Source organism: Pimephales promelas, chromosome 25, assembly GCF_988280905.1.
Source record: "Pimephales promelas chromosome 25, fPimPro1.hap1.1, whole genome shotgun sequence".
Classification (NCBI taxonomy): Eukaryota; Metazoa; Chordata; class Actinopteri; order Cypriniformes; family Leuciscidae; genus Pimephales; species Pimephales promelas.
The window spans coordinates 8,080,895-8,102,666 of NC_142793.1; the positions used below are offsets into that span (position 1 = coordinate 8,080,895).

A 21,772-nucleotide genomic window follows, 5' to 3' on the forward strand; every position below is an offset into this window, starting at 1 on the left:
TCACCTTCTTTTTGTTTATGTTGATAAAACCTTTGTTGTAATTGCACAAATGTCTGTCTCCCCCCATACAAGTCTCTCAAAATATCAAAAACAGACTTTGGAGATTCTCTAGTAGCTGGTGGGTGGAGTTTTATCTCCATTCTGGCTTCCCCCCCCAGATGGTCAAGCAAAAACACCACCTTTTCTTTATCAGACCAACCCCTGCCCTCAATACACACCTCAGCCTCCTCAATCCAGTCTTCAATACTCAGAATAGAGTCCATGTTCCCATAAAAACGTGGGCACTTCCGCTCCCGGGGGACATAAAGTACCCTACTAAAAGACGAAGGAGATGAAGCATTGGGATTAGCCACAGAAGAATGCGGTTGGTTAGAAGCACTGCTACTGGCCGGGGGGCGCTCTCTCGTCAGCTGCTCATTTTGTGCCTGCAGGGTCCGTATCTGCTCCCGCAAGTCTATTATTTCCTGTTCAATGTCTGTTGATGAATGGAGAAACTTCAAAGCGAAGAAAGGTGAAAATGGTCCCACGAAGACTGTGATGCTCGTCTTTACACACGATTACCGTTTACTTGAATGATATATGTAAAAAAAACAAGAAAAAAACAAAAATATGCCAGAAAACACAACCACCTTCGCCAAACCAAAGTACCCTGCCGACTACGCCAATTGTAACATGACCCAAGGAGTAAATAATCAGGCGCAAGACGGTTGTGCAGTTTCCATCAATAGGCACATTTTTTATTCAAATAATTCAGCAGTTAAAGAAAATAAGTCCTTAAGCAAATACCCACAAAATAACAAATAAAAAAATAAGAAACAAAAAACAAAAACAACAACCCACAGATGGCCACCCGCAGATACGGGGGGCGCTCGAAGGGGGTCTCGCCCTGGGTGTAATTCAAAGTAGAACCGCCACTGATCGCAGTTAAACCCAGAACGATCCCCCAGAATTAAACCGTTAGGTTTACTCACAAGCCTTCAAGCAATCCTAGATAAACTTGTCTTGCTTGTAAACCACAGTTTAACCCAGCCAGATCCTAACCCAGCCAGACCCTCTGCTTTAAGTCTATAAACCTACATCACAACCGAGACCAGACCCACCCAGTACGGTTCAGCCACCCTTGTATACCCGAAGCAAAATACTTTTCCCCAAAAGAAAACATTTTAGCTGTCTCTTACCAGAGATATTTTGGTTGCCACTGTTTTTTTTTTTTTTATATTTATTCCAGTGAAGTTTCTCCTGGACCTGATAGTGGTCGGCCCCTCTCTCTCAAGCTTACGAGGTAGAGCTGGAACTGCTCAGTCCAGGAGGCCAAACACCGCCCGCTCTCAGGTCCAGAAGGCACTTCCAAGGAATCCCACTACTCTTGACACCAAATTGTTGTGGCAAAAATCCTGTCAAACATCATCACTGTGTAAGAGACACTCAGAGTCAAATTAATAAAGAAAGAGAAGTATTTATATTTGCAAGAGTATTTTTGCAGTCCCCAACACAGCAGTTACCCTGTGGAGTGAGTGAGAGCCCTCCAGGAAGATATGAGACAGCTTTTATACTCTTTGCAAGGTTCCTCTTCATCCGCTGTACCTTTCACCCTCCCAGATAAGGTCCTTACTGCTGTTTAGTCTCTACTTAGGGGCACAAACTGGAACTGAAAACTGGCCATCCCTAAGGTCAGAGGTCCTGTCCCATATGTTCCTGAAGCGTCACGCACAACCACGTACACTTCTAAATTTTACCCATTGAATAGTTTCAATAGAAACACATGGCTCAGACTACCTACTAATGATGAAAATTTCCCCAAAAAAAGTATAAAAAAAAAGCAAATATGTGTGTGACTCCAGCGGATGCTTTAAGATGAACCCTTGGCCGCTTCAGGAGCCACCTTGATTGAAGAAACAATGGGTCACGGCATCAGTGTGTTTGTGTGGATGAAATCACAGTGAGAGCAGGTAGATGGTCACTCAAGATTTGACTTTACTGAGCCTTTCACAGACAAAACTGACAAACATGACCAAAAGCTGTTAGTGTACAGTGCATCACGTTGCTTAAACCACCCAAAATTGAAAATGATGTCATTAATGACTCACCCTCATGTTGTCCCTCATGTTGTAAGACCTCTGTTCATATGCGGAACACAATTTAAGATATTGTAGATTTAGTCCGAGAGCTTTTGTCAAAGCTTTTTTTTGTTTTGTCCGTTTCTGTTGTCAATCCGCGTTCACAAATTCGCAGTGACGGAAGACGCTGCTGATGTGTGATCTGGTGTGTCCGTGTATTCGGGTTCAAATAAATATGACTGTTCAAATAAATATAAAAATGCAAGTCTTCCTCTGTGTGGAAATCCTTAGACATGTTTGCGAAGATTGTTTTGTTTACAGCGTGGATCTCAGACTGTAAATGGAGCTCGGGCGCACCAGATTACACGTCAGCAGTGTCTTACGTCAGCGTTTTCACTGAATGCGGAACTTATGTCTCACTGAACTGGACATGGACAGTATACCGGGTATACATTTTCAATAGCCTAGCTAATGCCAGACCCAATTCTCGTTGAGACTTGGGTCTGGGAACCACATGCACAATTTCTCGTATTTGATGCGTGGTTTACGAATGCCCGGTACCGTTTATTGGGTGCTAAGAATGTCTATCAAATGCGTCTGTACGTAGCTCATAGCCAATCATTTCAATTAGAAGAACACAAGTATTAAGTAGCCTACAGTTTAACATAGATGTTGAAGTTGTTATTTGCATTGGAAATTGTCTGCGCTTGTGCTTCACACGTAAAAAAAAAAAAAAATTGTATTCAATGACTAAAGTGTCAACAATTTTAATCGAGGATGTGTGCACAGCTGAAAGTTATGCTAGTAAAGTGGTAGCTGTATATTGATATTGAAAAAAACACAACTTAGTGGCACTGTGACAACCACAGTAGGTAGTCTACAGGCATAATGACAATATGATATTAATAAATACCACTTACCATTTATAAGTTAAATGGACTTCGTCGACAACGATGACTAGCAGGTTGGTACTATACAACTCCCTGGCTAGCATGTCTTGCCACTTTGCGTTCATGCAGGCCTCTGGACTGCCGAACAGATGTTGCTATCGACAATTCTTTATTGCATTGTCTTTCTCGGGACACAGCTGAGCGGCAGATATTCCAAGGTTGACCACCTCCTGTACCTGGTCCTCCATTAGGGCGATTAATGGCGAGACAACATTAACGACTGGGGTCTCGCGAAGTTTAACGGCAAAAGCGGCTCTTTTTTTTAAATTTATAAATAACTAATATTTTTTATAAAATAAACTTTTTTATAAATAACTTGCATTCTAAACAAATTAAAACAATATCTAAGGCTGCATCAAAAGGTAGCTTCACGTCTGCTGCCATGTTGAATCCATAGATATAAATGGATATACCCCGTTCTGTGATTGGTTCCCTAAATGAGGCGAAAATCTGGCCATGGTATCCAGACTGCCTTTCAGCGTGAATAAAATCTCGCTGCGGTAAGGCAGTACTATGGGGAACCCCAGACTACATTTTCAATGGAGGGACCGAAAGCTCTCGGACTAAATCTAAAATATCTTAAACTGTGTTCCGAAGATGAACGGAGGTCTTATGGGCTTGGAACGACATGAGGGTGAGTCATTAATGACATCATTTTCATTTTTGGGTGAACTAACCCTTTAACAACAAGAAGTTCTGCATCACTTAAAGTCAAATTAAAATGGAAGTAGTGACAAAGAAGGGCAGAGTTTAAGCGGACTACGAGATTGGAGAAGTCCAGCATCCAGTTATGACATTTTGAATAAAGTTACAAGATTAAAAATAATTAAACATGCAAGAATGAATCGTTCACAATAAGATCAATAATATGCATTCATAAAATAGTAAGAGTGAATTTCCATTTCATATTGACTTTAAACAAAAAAAAAAGTATAGTATGTTTTAACTTCCATTCCATGCTGACTCATGAAAGCTGCAATCCATAGAAAATGTCTTTGTGCACGAGTTTTCTCTAGGTTACCAATAGGACGTTAATGGGCTTTATGCCCAGCTGCACTACTTCCTGAACTTCAGCCAGCTCCTTGTTTCCTGTCTGCCATTATTGGCCAAATTGATTAATTCAGGTGTACCTGACCTCAGTAGTCATGGCAACAATAATCAGACACACCTGAATTAATCAATTTGGCCAATAATAGCAGACAGGAAACAAGGAGCTGAAGTTCAGGAAGTAGTGCAGCTGGGCATAAAGCCCATTGAATTCCTCACAGATGTTCTAGAACTGGCATTCCCCAAGAGTTCAGGGTTTATGTGAAGTAAAGTTGATCCTGCTTTCAGGAAATACCCCCGAAGTAGATGGTAATAGATTGTATCATATCGTTGCCTGCAGGCTTGGTTAGAGTTGCAGAGGTGCTCCATCAATCGTCCACCATTTTAAGGAGCATGTCCACCAACACTTAAAACAGAAAAAAGAGACCATAAATAATGCTTTCTTAAAATTCAGATTTTCTATTGTTACCATTAACCATCAAAAATGATCATTTGTATGTTGTTTTTCACATATTCACATTATCTATTTAATATCATCTTGTTTATAATGATGTCAGTTTTGTGCTTTTTGAGTAAGAGTAAAGATTAGCTGTAAGGTTATGTCTTTTTTGGCCCATTGTAGGCTGTTTGTCCTTTCTTGAAATATTTCACCAAAAGTTTGGTATAACAGATATGTTGACATTTGGTTTGCTTGAATGAGTCATTTTGTTCATGTATTTAATTTTGAATTGTCTTTCGTCATCATTTTCCCTTCTTGTTTTATTTATTACTGCTTCATTGCTTAATAATTAGTATTTATGTATATACAGAATAATCATTAATATTTATAGCCATTAGGTTTGCCTTGTCTTGGGTCAAACACATAATTTTCAACAGCTTGCTGCCCTGTTTAGATTCAGTTGGTTCTGTAGTCACACCAGACTTATTCTCCCTCTGTAACAAACACAATCATCTTACTTTCATGGGCCAATTTTAATTGTATCTGGTAATTCAAACTTATTGCTAAACTAATGGCCCACAGCACAGAGAAATAGATACAACATGAGATTCTTAAGTTGCTAGAATGAGCAATACAGAAAAATCTCAATAAAGGAACAATATGCACAGTTTTAAAGTCAGAAAAACACATCCTAAGCAACTATAGCCCTCAAGATCAACTTTCCAGTTTAGTTCTATAACTGTGATCAGACTCATTTGCCTGCAGTAGCTTTATTCTGTCCTCTGCATGCGTGTACGTCGAGCATGCATATACAGATAGCTAAACACTATGTAACGTGATGAAGAGGCTTCAATGACCACTCAGAGGATGTCCATTATCTTCTTTACTTGAGTGCAATCATGTTGTTTCTCTCAATGTTACATTATTTTTGTGAAACTAAAAAGAAATACAAAAATACTAATTAGAATATAACCAAAATACAATTACTACTTACACAAATTTACATTGACATCGTTAAAGTAATTGTTACGAGATCACATGGCGATCTTTGAAATGTCCGTATAAAGCACGTGGAACCGCTAACGTGCGTCTAATATACTCATCTTAATAAGATACAGATACGAAGAATATAATATTACAATTATATGAAATAAACTTACAAGCAAAGCTTCTCTGGGGCATTACACAACAACACTGGAATCCAGAGAAAACAGCACGCGATCTCTGCTGCGCATAACTGGAAAAATGGCTACTGAAGTTTGCGTGATTGTCACTATGAAGTACAACAAATAAAGTTTTTCCGATGGAAGTTCAACTAAAACTAAAGCAAACAGCGCCATCTAGTGGGGAAGAATGGATAACTCTAGACACAACATAATACTCCCCGTCTGGTATTAAGCATAATGCCATACTTGAATTTCCAACAAGTGAATTCGAATTCACAGAGTAACTTAACACATAAGCAAAACAACCTCTGTAATAGGCCTTAAAAATGTCTTAGCAGTTCCACTCTTTGTAACTTTGAGTTCCAGTTTCCTGACTTTGCCATCTGAACTGGGGATGGCTTTGGTGACCAGAGCCATTGGCCATTCGTTCCTTTTCACCTGATCATCTTTCATGAGGACCAGGTCTCCCTCTTTGATATTAGGCTTGTTGTCTTGCCATTTCTTGCGCGATTGAAGAGATGCAAGGTATTCTCGTCTCCATCTTTCCCAGAATATGCTTGCGAGGTACTGCACTCTTTTCCACTGCTTCCGATATAGATCGGCACCTTCAAAAGGTCCTGGAGGTGCGTACGGGGTACACACCTTTTGGTTGAGGATCATTGCTGGAGTGAGGAGAAAGGGCGACTCGGGGTCAGTTGAAATGGGTACGAGAGGTCTTGCGTTGATCACAGCACACACTTCGGCCATTAGAGTTGACAGCATTTCATGAGTAAGATGTGAGGAGCTGATTTGAGGAAGCATCGAGTCTAAGATTCGTCTCGAAAGTCCGATCATCCTCTCCCATGCTCCTCCCATGTGGGATGAATGAGGTGGGTTAAAGATCCATTTGCAACCTTCCTCACTGAGGTATTTGGTCACGCTTGAATCTTTGGTCGAGACCACAAGTGCATTCAACTCTCTGCATGCTCCTTGGAAATTAGTACCACAGTCGGATCGGATGATCTTTGCCTGGCCTCGTATGGCGAAGAAACGGCGAAGCGCATTAATGAAACTTGATGTGTCCATTGACTCAATCAGTTCGATATGAATGGCTCGCACGGATAAACATGTGAATATTACAGCCCATCTTTTACTGAAGGCCTGGCCCCCCCGGGTACGGCGAGCTGAAATATTCCAAGGACCAAACACATCCAAGCCGACATTAGTAAAGGGTGGTTCCATGCTGATGCGGTCAGAAGGGAGGTCTGCCATTTTTTGTTCAGCTGTTTTACCTCTTTGTTTGCGGCAAGTGACACACTTGCGGAGGACACCGTTGATCTGTCTTTTTGCTCCAACTATCCAGAATCCTGCAGAGCGGATTGCTCCTTCTGTAAATACTCGACCTTGATGATTTACTTTCTCATGGTGATGATTTGTTAGGAGGGTTGCTATGTAACTATGGCCAGGAATGATGAGAGGGTGTTTCTCTCTGCTGAGGAGTGTGGACTGTTCTAGTCTGCCACCAATTCTTAGGAGTCCGTCCTCCAGGATAGGGTTAAGTCTCTTGAGAGAACTCTGCTTAGAAATGTCACTCTCATTTTCCAGACAAGTGATTTCTGCTTTATAAGCCTCTCGTTGTGCACACCTGATGATGACGCTTTCAGCGTGAGTCAGTAACTCGGGCGTGGACGAACAGTTGGAGTGGTGCCAGCCGCAACACGACTTTTCTTTGTTTCTGAAAGACTGAGCGACGTGAATAAGAGAAGCAACAGCTCTTTTTAAGGATCTCCAGGTTGAAAATTTTTCAAAGCGGTGAGAACCAAGACCAGAAGTAGGGTTTAAACAGGTGGTGACGTTTGCTCGCACTTCCACATCTGTATCTGGGTCGATAAGATTATAGGAAGCTTCATTCACAGGGGTGGGTGAAGGATGCCGCAGAAATGTAGGACCGGTGAGCCAGTTGGTTTCAGTCAGACGGCACGCAGGAACTGGTCTAGTAGCAACATCCGCAGGGTTTTGTGAGGTTGGAATGTAAAGCCACTGTTCTGGGTGAGTGAATTTTCGAATTCTTTGAACTCTGTTACTGACGTACACATAAAAGCGGCGAGTCTCATTGTAGATATACCCCAATACAACTTTGCTGTCTGTATAGAACAGTAGGGTGTGAGGTTTGATGTCTAGTTCCTGGACGATTTGTTCAGCCATTTCGACTGCAAGGACGGCCGCACACAGTTCGAGTCTGGGAACCGTATGTCCAGTCTGTGGGGCTAGCTTGGCTTTTCCCATAATGAATCCAACTTGACACATTCCATCATAATCCGTCACTTTCAAGTATGCAACAGCAGATATGCTCTGAACAGATGCGTCTGAGAAGATGTGAATCTCCTTTTTTACAGATTGAGAAATGGACATTACGGTGTAAGCTCTGGGAATTTGGAGCTGCTCCAAGTCCTGCAACGATTCTTTCCAGAGGTTCCATTCCGTTTCCTTTTCAGCTGCGAGGGGGCAATCCCAGTCCGACTTCCCATTCGAAAGTTCACGGAGTAGCAGTTTCCCTTGGATTGTGATTGGCGCCACCATACCAAGAGGGTCAAACAAGCTATTTACAGTCGCCAGGACTCCTCTGCGTGTGAATGGCTTGTCGCTGAGGTTGACGTGGAATGTAAAAGTATCCTTCTGAAGGTCCCAACTCAAGCCAAGACTGCGCTGTAAAGGGGCTGAATCAGTGTCTAGATTCAAATGTTTTAAGTCTTTGGCATAGTCGGCTGGAGAGAATGCGTGCATCACAGCAGGGCTATTGGATGCTATTTTGTGGAGTCTCAAGTTAGAGATAGCGAGCATATCTTTAGTAGCCTTAAGCAAACTGATAGCTTCGTTGATGGAAGGAAATGACTTGAGTCCGTCATCAACATAGAAGCCTCTTTCAATGAAATGTCTCGCATCAGCACCGAACTCCGCCTCCCCATACAAGGCAGCACGTCTGAGGCCATAAATGGCAACAGCTGGGGAGGGGCTGTTGCCAAAGACGTGGACTTTCATGCGGTATTCTACCATACTTTGGGAGATGTCGTTGTTCTTGAACCACAGAAAGCGGAGGAAGTTCCTATGATCCTCTCTGACGATGAAACTGTGGAACATTTGCTCTATGTCCGCAGTGATGGCTATTGGCTCGTGCCTAAATCGAAGTAGGACTCCTAGCAGACTGTTGTTTAAATCTGGGCCTGTTAGCAGCACATCGTTCAAAGACACACCATGGAACTGGGCGCTGGAGTCGAACACTACCCGAATTTGACCAGGCTTGCGTGGATGGTATACGCCGAAGGAGGGCAAGTACCAGCACTCCTCCCCTGGTTTCACAGGAGGAGCTGGCTCGGCATGATTGTTATTAAAGATCTTCTGCATAAACTCTACAAAGTGTTCTCTCATCTCAGGTTTCTTACGTAGTGTACGGCAGAGAGAGTTCAAACGGCTCAGGGCTTGCTCTCGATTGTTTGGAAGCCGTTGTCTACGTGCACGGAAAGGAAGGGGTGCTACCCAGCTGTTAGTGTCATCCATGAACATTTCTTTGTCCATTAACTGAATGAACTGCCTATCCTCAATTGAAGGGGCTATTTTTTCATCATTTTCCGTTCTTTCAAAGACTGAAGTGGCCGGAGGGCTGGGAGCAAATTGGGGCAGGTGAGAGACTTTAACACTTGGCTGTGCAGTTAATCTCTCCTTGAGGTAGAGTTTATTGGGACAAGGACTAAAGTAAGATGGACGCCCGTCTTCTAGAATGTTTGTGCGGTAAACACTAACAGTTGAAGGCTTGTGAGCAGCCCCAAGACACACCTCACCAACCAAAACCCAGCCCAGGTCCAGTCTCTGAGCATAGGGAGCATTTTGTGGCCCATTGCGTTGCTCTCTTACCTTGTGGACTTGGAGGATATCACGTCCAAGAAGGAGAAGTATTTGAGCATTTGGATCTAGAGGAGGGATGAGATGAGCAATAGATTTGAGATGTGGGTGGTGTTTTGCTGCTTCAGGAGTGGGTATCTCTGACCTGTCTTCAGGCATGTAGTTGCACTCAATGAGCGTAGGGAGTGGTACTGAAAGACTGCCATCTACAGGATGTGCGATGAAGTCCATAGCCCGCCTCCCAGACATTTCTGTGACTCCAGCGCATGTACGCAGAGTGTAGGGAAATTCTGTGCCCTTGAGATTGAAGAAGTCGAAGAATTCAGCTCTGGCAAGTGAGCGATTACTTTGATCATCGAGAATAGCATAGACGTTCAGTGATTTGTCTGGCTTTCCCTTAGGGTGAACTTTGATGAGACAGATTTTTGAACAGGACTGTGAACTATTTGTATCCCCACAAACCTCTGTGCATTTAGAGTTGATGGATGGGTTTGCACTTTCTCTCTCCCCGCCATGCTCTGTGTTGGGTGTTTTTAGTATCCATGGAGGTGGTCCAGGATGAAGAGCTGTGACATGTTTGTTGCTGCCACACTCTGTACACTGTATGACATTTTCACAGTCTTTGGCCACATGCTCATTCGAAGAACAACATCTGAAGCAGATATTATGCTCCTTCAAAAACATTTTCCGTTCCTCAATGCTCTTAGCTCTAAAGGCTCTGCACCGTTTGAAAGGATGGGGTTTTTTGTGAATGGGGCATTGTTTGCTGATATCAGGCTTACTGTTCGGCGAATCAGAAGAGCTGGTTGTCTGTGCAACCTCAGTTTTATGAGTAGAGATGAAGCTTCTGTCCTCTGCATGCGTGTACGTCGAGCATGCATATACAGATAGCTAAACACTATGTAACGTGATGAAGAGGCTTCAATGACCACTCAGAGGATGTCCATTATCTTCTTTACTTGAGTTTTCAGGCTTTACAGGGGCAGCTGTAGATAAGTGGAGTGCGAAACTTGGGTCGTTGCGCATATAGGACTCCCTACATACAAAATCTGTGAAAAATGTGAATGGAGGGAATGGTACCTGGTACTGAAGCTTATATTGAGACCCTTGGGACATCCACTTTTCTTGGAGATTAAGAGGAAGTTTGTTGACAATAGGTGCCACGCCCCTCGCTGTGTCCAGGAAAGAGAGCCCGGGTAAGTAGCCGCCAAGCTTTGCTGACTCCACTTCTTTGAGCAGATCTGCAAGTTCTCTTAACTTTTGGGGTTCTCTATTGCTCACTTTAGGGAAACAATCCAGCTTATCAAAAAGTGTTTTCTCAATAATTTCAGCACTCCCAAAGCTTTCTTCTAGACGGGACCATGCCATTCTACAACCGGCTGCTGGATCAGCGACATGCACAGCTCTCAATCTCTTGACTTGTTCTGAGGATTGCGGTCCCAGCCACCTTGTCAGGAGATCAAGCTCCTCGCTTGGGGTGAGCGATAATCCTTCTAAAGCACTCTTAAATGATGACTTCCAGGCTAAGTAGTTTTCCGGACGATCATCAAACTTACTAAGCCCTGAGTTCACAAGCTCACGACGCACAAGGTATCTGGCTATTTCACTCATACCTGCATGGTTTGTCGAGGGAGGCTGTTGCGTAGAACCGCTGAGATAGGAAGTCTGAGGTTGGCTCACTTTCTCTGAAACCGGAAATTTTACATAGTCTTTATGAGAGATTGATGTGTCTGGCAGGTTGCCAGGAGTGTGCTGGGGAAATGATAACCGTGCACTGGGCATTCTTAGCTGGTTTACAGTGTCTGGTCTAGGAGTTGGAATATGGTTAAGTCTGTCAACGTTCTGTGTGGCATTGCTCATGATGACAGCCGTGGTGGGAAACACAGGCGCGATCATAAACTGTTCGTGATCACAGGAGTCAGACTCTGCTTTAACATGAGGGAGACGGTGAAAACTTAATCCAGAAAGACTGTCGACATAGTCCTTTGTACGCTTTTCAATAGTCTCCGGTGGAAACGCTGTGACATCAGTAGCCGTATTAATTTCTCCTGACTCAATCTCTAATGCAGCCGCTTCAAGAAACTCAGCCTCTGCTGCTGCCGCTGCAAACTCCTTTTTATGCTGTAGTGATAACAATTCAGATTCCAGTTTAGCTTTTTCTAGAAGAACCTCAGCCTCTCTTTCCACGAAGTTTGTACGTGCTCTCACTGCTTCTGCTTTAGCTCGTGCTCTGGTTGCTGCCATACTTGCTGTGGACAATCTTGAGCTCTTGGAAGATGCAGATATCACCGATCTGGTTTCCAGTTGACGGAGTGAGGCATTAGAAGTGGACAGCTGTTGTTCTTCAGTTTTCTCTTTAACATCCATCTTGAGTCAACTGTGGAATAACTGGATGGCTGTCCTTCTCAGGAGTTTTGTCGTCAGCCCGTCATGGTGCTTTTTCACTATTCTGTCCTCTGCATGCGTGTACGTCGAGCATGCATATACAGATAGCTAAACACTATGTAACGTGATATAGAGGCTTCAATGACCACTCAGAGGATGTCCATTATCTTCTTTACTTGAGTGCAATCATGTTGTTTCTCTCAATGTTACATTATTTTTGTGAAACTAAAAAGAAATACAAAAATACTAATTAGAATATAACCAAAATACAATTACTACTTACACAAATTTACATTGACATCGTTAAAGTAATTGTTACGAGATCACATGGCGATCTTTGAAATGTCCGTATAAAGCACGTGGAACCGCTAACGTGCGTCTAATATACTCATCTTAATAAGATACAGATACGAAGAATATAATATTACAATTATATGAAATAAACTTACAAGCAAAGCTTCTCTGGGGCATTACACAACAACACTGGAATCCAGAGAAAACAGCACGCGATCTCTGCTGCGCATAACTGGAAAAATGGCTACTGAAGTTTGCGTGATTGTCACTATGAAGTACAACAAATAAAGTTTTTCCGATGGAAGTTCAACTAAAACTAAAGCAAACAGCGCCATCTAGTGGGGAAGAATGGATAACTCTAGACACAACATAATAAGCTTTCTATTTTGACAATGTGATCTAGTATTGGTGTGCATTCACATGAAGTGTGGTTCTACTGTATATGTACATTTCCTTATATTTCCAATATTATTCTATTTTATTGTTGTATATAAATTATGTTTTCAGTCACATTTATTAAATGCAGTTTCATTTTATATAAAATAGAATTTCGCTCTGCTCTGTGACAAAACTAGTTTTGAAAGATTACATGTTAAAAAAAGTCTATACATTAAAACCTAATATAATTTCTGTAATTGTTTAATCATTGTTTATCATGAATATTTATTTAGTTTGCCGTGGAACACAATAGGCATTTTCTTAGTATAGTCCTATGCTTGGACTGACAATAGAACCATAAAATATGCCAAAAACATAAATTCATAAAAGTAATAGAAAACACGGATAAACCACGTCTTCAGAATCCATAATTGTGAGGAACAGACCCAAATTTAAAGGGCACCTATTATGCCCCTTTTTACAAGATGTAATGTTGGTCTCGGGTGTCCCCAGAATGTATTTGTGAAGTTTCAGCTCAAAATACCCCATAGTTAATTTATTATGACCATTTGAAAATGTCATTTTGGGGCCTGCTTAAAAATTAGCTGTTTCGGGGACTATACCACCTTAAATGCAAATGAGCTGCATATCCCCGCCCTGCCTTTGGATGAGGGCGTAACTTGATACCTATGGCAGTCGGACAGCTGTTTTGAATGTCATTCAGCATACGTTTGAATCGGAATATATAAATAGTACGAAGAGACTCCGGCAGAATAAACATAAATGAGAATGGACCAGTACTTCTCGGTATGGTTATTTGATACATTTATGTACTTATAGAGTTGTAATCGCGTCCGGATGTGCAACATACACACACAGACACACACAAACACTGAAGCTGGCGCAATATTTTGAAACTACACACATCCTGTGATTAAGTTTGCTACGTACAAGCGAAATTACATTTATGCGAGGGACCTGTTGCGTCATGTTTACTTGTCATACAGGTGCTTCTGTGGCAAATGTGAGAAGATGGCTAACTTACAGAACAACAACTTATATGCAGTTTTTAATACAATATCTTTAAAAATATATAAATTTATAAACGTGTGGTTACACACTATACAAACAAGGTTTAAATTATATACACAGATATCCTACGACGACAACAACTTTAGACGCATTTGTTGTTGAATTGGCTGACATTGACTGAAAAGACTATTTGCTCAAAAATCATAAAAAACACTTACTGTTACTGGAGGTGACGGTGGATCGCAAACAGTAGATGACGATCCACAGTTGAGGATTAACTTTTAAGCCACAACAACAGGATTAACCCACGACCAAGGGCGTAACTTTGGGTCTACCATTGGGGGGGTTAAATTCGCGCCATATTTATTAATTAATTTATTTATTGAATAATTTTCTTTTGTAAATGATAACATGCTCATTTGCCGTTCCTGTATTAGAAATACATTGTGATACTTTTATTCCCCACTTCTGAGGTGGGAAAGGGTTCCGAGCCCCACCTGTCCCCAATCAACCCAACAAAATGTTAAGTTTAACTGTTAAAATGTATTTTATTAACATCACATTGTAAAAACTTAACATCCAATAACAGCATTAAAAACTTTCAAATAGAGAAAAAAGAAAGTGCAATTATATTATCACTTTGCATGAAATACGACTCAAAAGTAGATAGAAAAATTGTGTTTGCATTTATATAGCCTCTAATAACATAAAATTCAGAAACTGAGAAAATTGTGGACTAACGTTAGTTGTGCTTTGATTCATTTTGTCACTTTGCAAACTCCATGCTAAAAGAACAAAAAATAAAATCATAATAATAATATCAAATTGAGCTGAAGGTGGCAAATTCCTAATAATGTACGTATAAGATACCTAAAATAAGTTGCGCATAGCCTACAGCAAAGGTGTTTTAACAACAAAACACATCCACTTGCACATATTTGACAATCGGAATATCAGATCCTAATATAGCTAGCAAATTGTGAAATTCTGAATAAAAAAACAAATCAAAGCAGATCATCAGTCATTCAGCTGTTGTGGCTGCGGTGTGACAAGCAAGGAACCATTAAATGATACTACGATCAATAACGGTCGCCTTGAAAAACGTTTAAACTTACCGGTACGCGTGAAAAGGTTAAGTAAGGTTTACATTTAAATGTGTCTTTGTTTTGTTTTGAGTGTATGGTCAATAAATAAAGGAATTAAAAAGATGGGCACAAAACCTGTTTGTCGTGCCCACTCGTCTCTATTCCCCACCAGTGGGCCGCGCCCACGCGCCGCACTTTGAGAAACAGCTACTTAGCAATGGGGTACCTCCGTTTGGTCAGGATTTTTCCTTTTTTGGAGCCGACCAACAATTAAAAAATCGTTGTCTGGCTGCCTTTCAATGGCCTTTCCATCTTTCTATCCATTAGCATGCAACTTCAGCTATTTCCTCAAACCATTCACCCCAGCGACTGCGCAACGTAAACAAACTTGGTAGACAAAGCGGGTTGGGTAATACCAAGTCGGTGCGGTGGGCAGAGGGTACATTAAAATATGATACTATCTATCTTGTTGGCAAAATGTATTTAATATTAATTCGGAATCTGAATGATTCGGAATCTATTCTAATCTGAATGATGTGATGATATTCGGGGGGTTATATTAGCTGGGTCTGATTATTGAGGGGGTCATAACCCCCCTAACCCCCCCGCAAATTACGCCCATGCCCACGACAGAACGTTTACGTAAGAGACATTACTGGCTGTCGTTGAAACAATAGAGGATGATGTGTACAGATCACAGAGGGCGGGGTCTATGCCACAACCACACTGTCAATCAAACCCCTTACTCAATTCTACGTCACAAAGAGCTGAATCTTAGAACAGCTCGTTCTGACACAGTGCATATGATTTATTGAGATTTTAAAAAAACCACTGGGTGGATTTTTATCATTCTAGGCACGGCCGCATTAACCATAGGGCTAGGCGGGGCTAAAGCCCCGGGGCCCAAGCAAGGAGGGGGCCCGTGATTGGCTGTGAAGCAGATACTGCAAGCCATCTGATTACCAAAGCCTTACCACGCAACGTCCCCCACAAATTAGCCCTGTTATTTAGTGGCACTTTCCCTTGTTATATTCCATGCATCAGGGGCGGCTCGCCCATAGAGGGCGCTGGGGCGCCGCCCTCCCTCAGACCTGTCTGTCTGTTTTTTTAATATATATTATAATTTATCATTTTGAAAAATAATCTGTGTTAATTATATGATAATAATGGTTTTACTTTGAAAAGTGTTTTGAACTCACCAGAATGATATTTGCATTCACTTTCGTTACTTTTATCATGTTGGTGTAGTAGTATAGCCAATAGGCTGTCTTCTCAGGGCGCCAGTTCGCTCAGCCCCACAGTGCTGGAATTTAAGCCAATGGTTCCCCGGTTGCTATGCAAAAAAGTTTATATTTCGCCAATCAGCGTCGTCAAATTTTATGGTTTGGGGGCGCTGAAAATATCGCCCACAGTATCAGATTAGGGGAGTGCATGCGCACCACGGGACATTTTTTTACCTCAGATGAGAGCAGAATGGCAGCGCCAGTGACGTCGAGTGGAAATAATGTAAAGTTAGTCGTGGGAATTGACCTGTCTGTCTCTGTCACTCACTCACTCACTCACACACACATAAACACTGTTTCACACACATTTGATATTAAAGTTATAGGAATATTAATACCTGTGTGTTTGCTTTGTTTTTGATGTTTTTAAGTTCTGAGCTAGATTACTGTGTTTCATACTAGTTAAAATCAACTTTCTTCTCATACTTGGGTGTTACCCTCAAGAATGTTGTCCCACCCTCTCTTTCAGAGCGTTTTCTCTCTCTCTCTTTCTCTAGTATCAACACATTGTTATCAGGGGCGAAAATTTCATCAAAATGTTGGGGGGGACAATAAACATAACAATTCTCAAGAGCAAATTTTGAAGGGGACACCAATAATACAGGCAAAAAAATACAGAGGAAAGCCTTACTATTATTAGTGTAGCATGGAGACCATTTCATTATACTTCTTAAAATTTCTTTCTGGTTTAAGCCAGCGGCGAATCTGTTTACATACTCTCCTCACGCAGCGCAGCGATTTCATTTCATTCATTGACTAATTCTTTAACTATATTAAATGATATAAACCAACTAAATCACAGTGAAAGCGTTAGAATCTAAATGCACAGCGCACCCGGACTTTCTCATCAGTGTATGGCCAGCAATATTGTAATGTTTAATGACATGAAGATAGTGGTTATTATTGTTATGTACAATTAAATACAATCGTTGCTGAGTCTGCGGTCTGAAAACTTCACCTCAGAGCATCCGTTAACTAAATGAATTGAGAATCTCACCTGAAAAATCCAATAACATCAGCAATTGCCATTCAAGCAGCTGATTTCTGTAAATGAATGCAAAACTAAATGTATATTGCAGCATAGGGCGAAGTCAGGATCCGTCAGCACCGATTTGAGACAAAAATAATTTAAATTGTATATAAAACTATGTAAATGGCGCTCTGTGGCGCAGCAGGGTTTTGAACACGGTCCTGAGCCGTTGCTGGGCGCCGCGGACAGACGCCGAACGGCGCCGCCGGTGTGTGTACACTCATAGAGAATAATGTGTTCGAATTTTAAAGACGTGGCGCTGCGCGACGCGCCGCTACGCTTCTCGTCCGGTGTGCGACCTACTTTACTGGAGTTCCACATTCAAACACTATGTTTTTCTCTCCCGCCACCGGAATGTGTGTGTCTGAGGTAAAAGGGACGGAGGCGGTGGACCAACGCACTGTGAGGCAAGGGAGGGGGGTCTCAAAATGTTTAGAACGCTTTTTTCGATATTGCCCCGTTTGCATTTGTGTTATTTTATTTCTTAATTATTTTAAGAATATATCATTACATTATTTACAATACACATATTTTAATGGTTTTTTTTGGGGGGACAACCCTCAGATAGGGGGGGTCCTGACCCCCCCGACCCCCCCGCGATTTCCGCCTATGATTGTTATCCATTATCCAATTGTCAATTTGTCAAACATATGTCTACAGCTAGGGATTGATTAAACTAGATTGTTGTATTACCTATTATTTTTTGTATTACCTATATTATAATTTATCAATTATGCGTTTGCACTTTTTCTGTCAGCACACAGAGCATAATAAACATGCAACTTGTTCATTATCATTAACTGTCAAACTGTTATTATTATTATTGTATTATTTGACCATTGGTATTGACTGGTTTAAGTTATTTTATTGGTATAGGTAAGGGCATGGCCTAAGGCCTAAAATGCACCAGAATGCAGGAAATCACATATACTAAATTCAAATTTTTCTGGGGGGGGGGGGGGTGTTACACCGAGTGATTACGAGAGAGAGTTCAGAGCAGCTTACTGATGATATGAAACAAAGTCTCAACTTTCAAATATTGTCATTTAAGTAATTTAAACAATACTGTTTTCAAGTTCATATCCACCGACGTTACTGACAGCTTTGTTGTCGGACAAAGTTGCTTATTCGGCGTTATGATTGGCCAGGCCACCTGTCAATCAAACCAAACCCCGTGGGCAGCAGGGCAAAATTAAAACGTCAGGTTTTAATTTGATATGACAAATACATTTATTCTATATTTAACTTGTGAACGATCGACCTGCTGCTGCAAGTAGGCCTATAGATGATGGCTGCCTGCGCCTTATTAGAATACATAAACCAATAAATCGCCTTTACTCTTCACTTCATTCTAGTCTATTCTTAAAACACAGCGTCATCATCGACCCCACAAACTTTCGGTAAGTTTGAATATTAACTTGATGGATGTATAATTTTGCTTTTAGTGTTTGATTAAACTCTATATTCGCCTTAAGGACTGGCGATAATATAAGACGTGAAATAATCACGTTGGTCCACTTTGGAAAACGTGTAGATGTCACGGTTTAACCCCTTCAAACGTGAAACTTACACGTTTGCGTTAACACATTCTAGTGGAGAGATACCCGGATGTTAACCTATTTTAAAAGTATAACATTACAAATGCAGCGAACACACTAATGTCTCCTAATCTGTAAGCACTAAGGTGCTAACGGCACTGAAGTCACAGGAGTTTCTTCCCGTTGCTAAGCAACGGTAGGTCGAGTATTTAAAAGGTTATGGTTAACACGGTTAACGTGGTTTAACGTCGATTTAATGCGTTGTTTTAGCGAACCTTTTGCTTAAACAAGGAGCTGGGGGACACCGGAAAAATAGACGTTTTACTCATTTGGCTACTTCATTAAAACGTGACATTTTGACGTTTTTTTCGGCGTGGATCAAGGCAAATGAATCCTTTTCACCTTGAAAATAATACTTTTTTGCATTTTAATTAATAGAACATTTCTCAGTGATCATCAATAAAACAAAATTCAATTTTTTCTCGGTTTAATGAAAACCAATAGGTCGTTATGGCAAAGGCGATTGCGTGTAGAATAGGTAAAACGTGTAAGTTTCACGTTTGAGGGGGTTAAACCGTGACATCTACACGTTTTCCAAAGTGGACCAACTTGATTATTTCACATCTTGTCGTGATACCGGGTTGTATTTCCGGTAAAAATATTTAAATTTTGCTGCGCATCGATGTAAGTTTATCATTTAAACGCGGTTTTAAACATTGTGGTTTGGATACAAATTATTTCAAACTGCTCAGGCACAGTGAGCAGCGGGAGAGAATTCATTTTGTAAATGCTGGTTTTGAGACCATGGTGAACTTGAGACGGTTTTGCACAGCGCACTTGAATCCGACTCTGAGGTCTCAAAGCGACAGACGCTGCTAATAAAGATGCTGTCAATAATGTTAATCAAACATCAGAAAGAAAGTAATTTAACTTTACTGTGTTTGACTGAATTACTTTTGCAAAATTAACAAGAATGAATGTTGAATTTATAGTGAAAACCATGTAGGCTATTGTATATTTGATTACTTTATATAATATAATATAATATTATTCAGTGCTTAAAGTTTTTCATAAGTCGATTTATTGTGCCTTTGTTCTATTTTAATTTGTGACTCTTGTCATCAGTAAGCTTGAGATTATTTTCTTAAGCTACTATTATTTTTTGGTGATATTGAAATTGGTCACAATAATTATAAAATTTTAGTCGCAATACATTTTGATATGAAAAAAAAATCGTGTTAAAAGTAACATAACTTAAAAGGTGGCTCAGGGAGATGGTACTGAATATGTCAATGGAGAAAATAACATATATTATTAAAGGAAAGGGTAAGACTTTTGAGGATGTTTGGAATCCCTTTAGATCATTCATAGAGAAAGAGGATTGTGACCTGTTTAAAGAGACAATTGAAGATATGTGAGTTTATAGGATATATTTGTATTAGGAGGCCTTAATAGTTTGTACGTGTTTTTTTTTATTTTATTTTTTTTAATATATATATTTTTTTTATTTATTTATTTTTTTTTTATGTTCATTAATCTTGAAGATGCGAATCCTGTACAAATTGAGATATGCTAAGTTGTAATGATGCGAAAGACATCAATATGTGTCTATACTGTATTTTGTATTTTTGTTCTGGGTGTGTGTGTTTTATATGTTGGTAAAAAAGTTAATAAATATATTTAAAAAAAAAAAAAAAGTAACATAACTTAACTGTGAAGTATATCATAGATGGATAAAATGACTCGTATAATAATATAACATTTAGCTCATGTAGTTGGTGACCTAAAGTAAGTAAGTAAGTAAGTAAAATTTATTTGTATAGCACTTTTCTCAGATGAAGATCACAAAGTGCTTCACAACAAAAGAAAGCATTTACAACTCTCATAAATACATTGCATCACAAAACAAAATAAAATACATAAAATAAATAAAATAAACAATACGTACACATTAGACCAGCCTAGCCACCCTAAAATCTAGTTAAAAGCCTCTTTAAAAAGCAGAGTTTTCAGATGATTTTTAAATTGTTCCACACAATTCAAGCCGCGTATGGAAGGAGGCAAAGCGTTCCACAACCTGGGTGCAACAATTTGGAATGAACGGTCCCCCCTAGTTTTAAAATATGAAAGGGGGACAACTAATAGTCTCTGGCCTGTTGATCTCAGACTACGTGAGGATGTACGCAGCTGTATCAGGTCAGAGATGTATGGGGGTGCCTGTCCTTGTAGGGCTCTAAAAGTTAGGACCAAAATTTTGAAGTTTATTCTTAGTTTCACTGGTAACCAATGAAGTAAAGCTAAAACTGGAGTAATATGTGCCCTTTTACTCGTGTGGGTTAAAAGCCTAGCAGCAGAATTTTGGACAGTCTGGAGACGACCAAGATCCTTCTTATTACAGTTTTTCTCAAATGCTAAAACACAAAAGCCAATCCTCTAAACCAAATGACCAGTTGTCTAAACACATTTACTAAATCTAGCCATCATTTTCCAATATCAAAAACACATTTCACATGAAGACACAATTCACAAAACACAATCCTCCGTTCACATAAATCTTAACACATTTTTCCTTGCTAAAACACAAGTTGCAAAAGAACTCTGCTCATATTCTCAAATGAAAGCTTCAGTCAGCAATATTTGAACAAAATGAACACATCTGGCGTCATTCATTACACACAACAACTCAAAATTGAAAACACCTGTTGCTAATGGTGGGAAACTCAGGTAACACAACAGGTATTGTACTCTATTGCTTTCTAAGTCACAATACAATTTTTCAAGCCTGCATGTGAAAGTAGTCTATTGGTTTCAAATCAGTTGTTACTGTATTGTAAAACATGTCAATTGACAACACGCTTCTTTCTTTAGAGTTGAAAGAATGCCACATAGAGGTGTGAGGGTTGCCATATTTACAGCGGCACAAGAAACCCTCATTGTGGATATGGTTCGTGAGAACAACCTCATCTGACTCCTCATCAGACTACAGTAAATGTCTGTCTGCCACCCTATAGAGGAGTTCTTCTCATCGTGGAGATGGAAGGTTTATGACAGACAACCATACACTAGAGAACCTCCTAAGGCCAATGGAACTGGCGTGTGTTGACATCCCAGTGGAGAACTTCCAAAGATGGATCCGCCATTCCAGGGCGTTTTTCCCGCGGTGCCTGGCAAGAGACAATATAGCCTGCAATGTGGATGAGGTGATGTGGCCC

The 21,772-nt window shown here is 40.5% G+C and overlaps 2 protein-coding genes across 2 annotated transcripts in view; both read right to left on the minus strand.

Moving 5' to 3' along the window:
- Positions 1 to 1,952: 1,952 nt before the first annotated feature.
- The window catches only part of LOC120473353 (mixed lineage kinase domain-like protein), a 67,908-nt gene continuing 48,088 nt past the window's right edge, over positions 1,953 to 21,772 (minus strand). The window contains exon 11 of the mRNA XM_039663142.2: positions 1,953 to 4,460. Within this exon, the coding sequence (XP_039519076.1) occupies positions 4,423 to 4,460 (38 nt within the window). The 3' untranslated portion in view covers positions 1,953 to 4,422. The remainder of the gene's footprint in view (positions 4,461 to 21,772) is intronic.
- On the minus strand, positions 4,468 to 10,508 carry LOC120477580 (uncharacterized). The gene has a single exon (XM_089127827.1). The coding sequence runs from the start codon at positions 10,217 to 10,219 to the stop codon at positions 5,945 to 5,947; it is 4,275 nt and encodes a 1,424-aa protein (XP_088983953.1). The 5' UTR covers positions 10,220 to 10,508; the 3' UTR covers positions 4,468 to 5,944.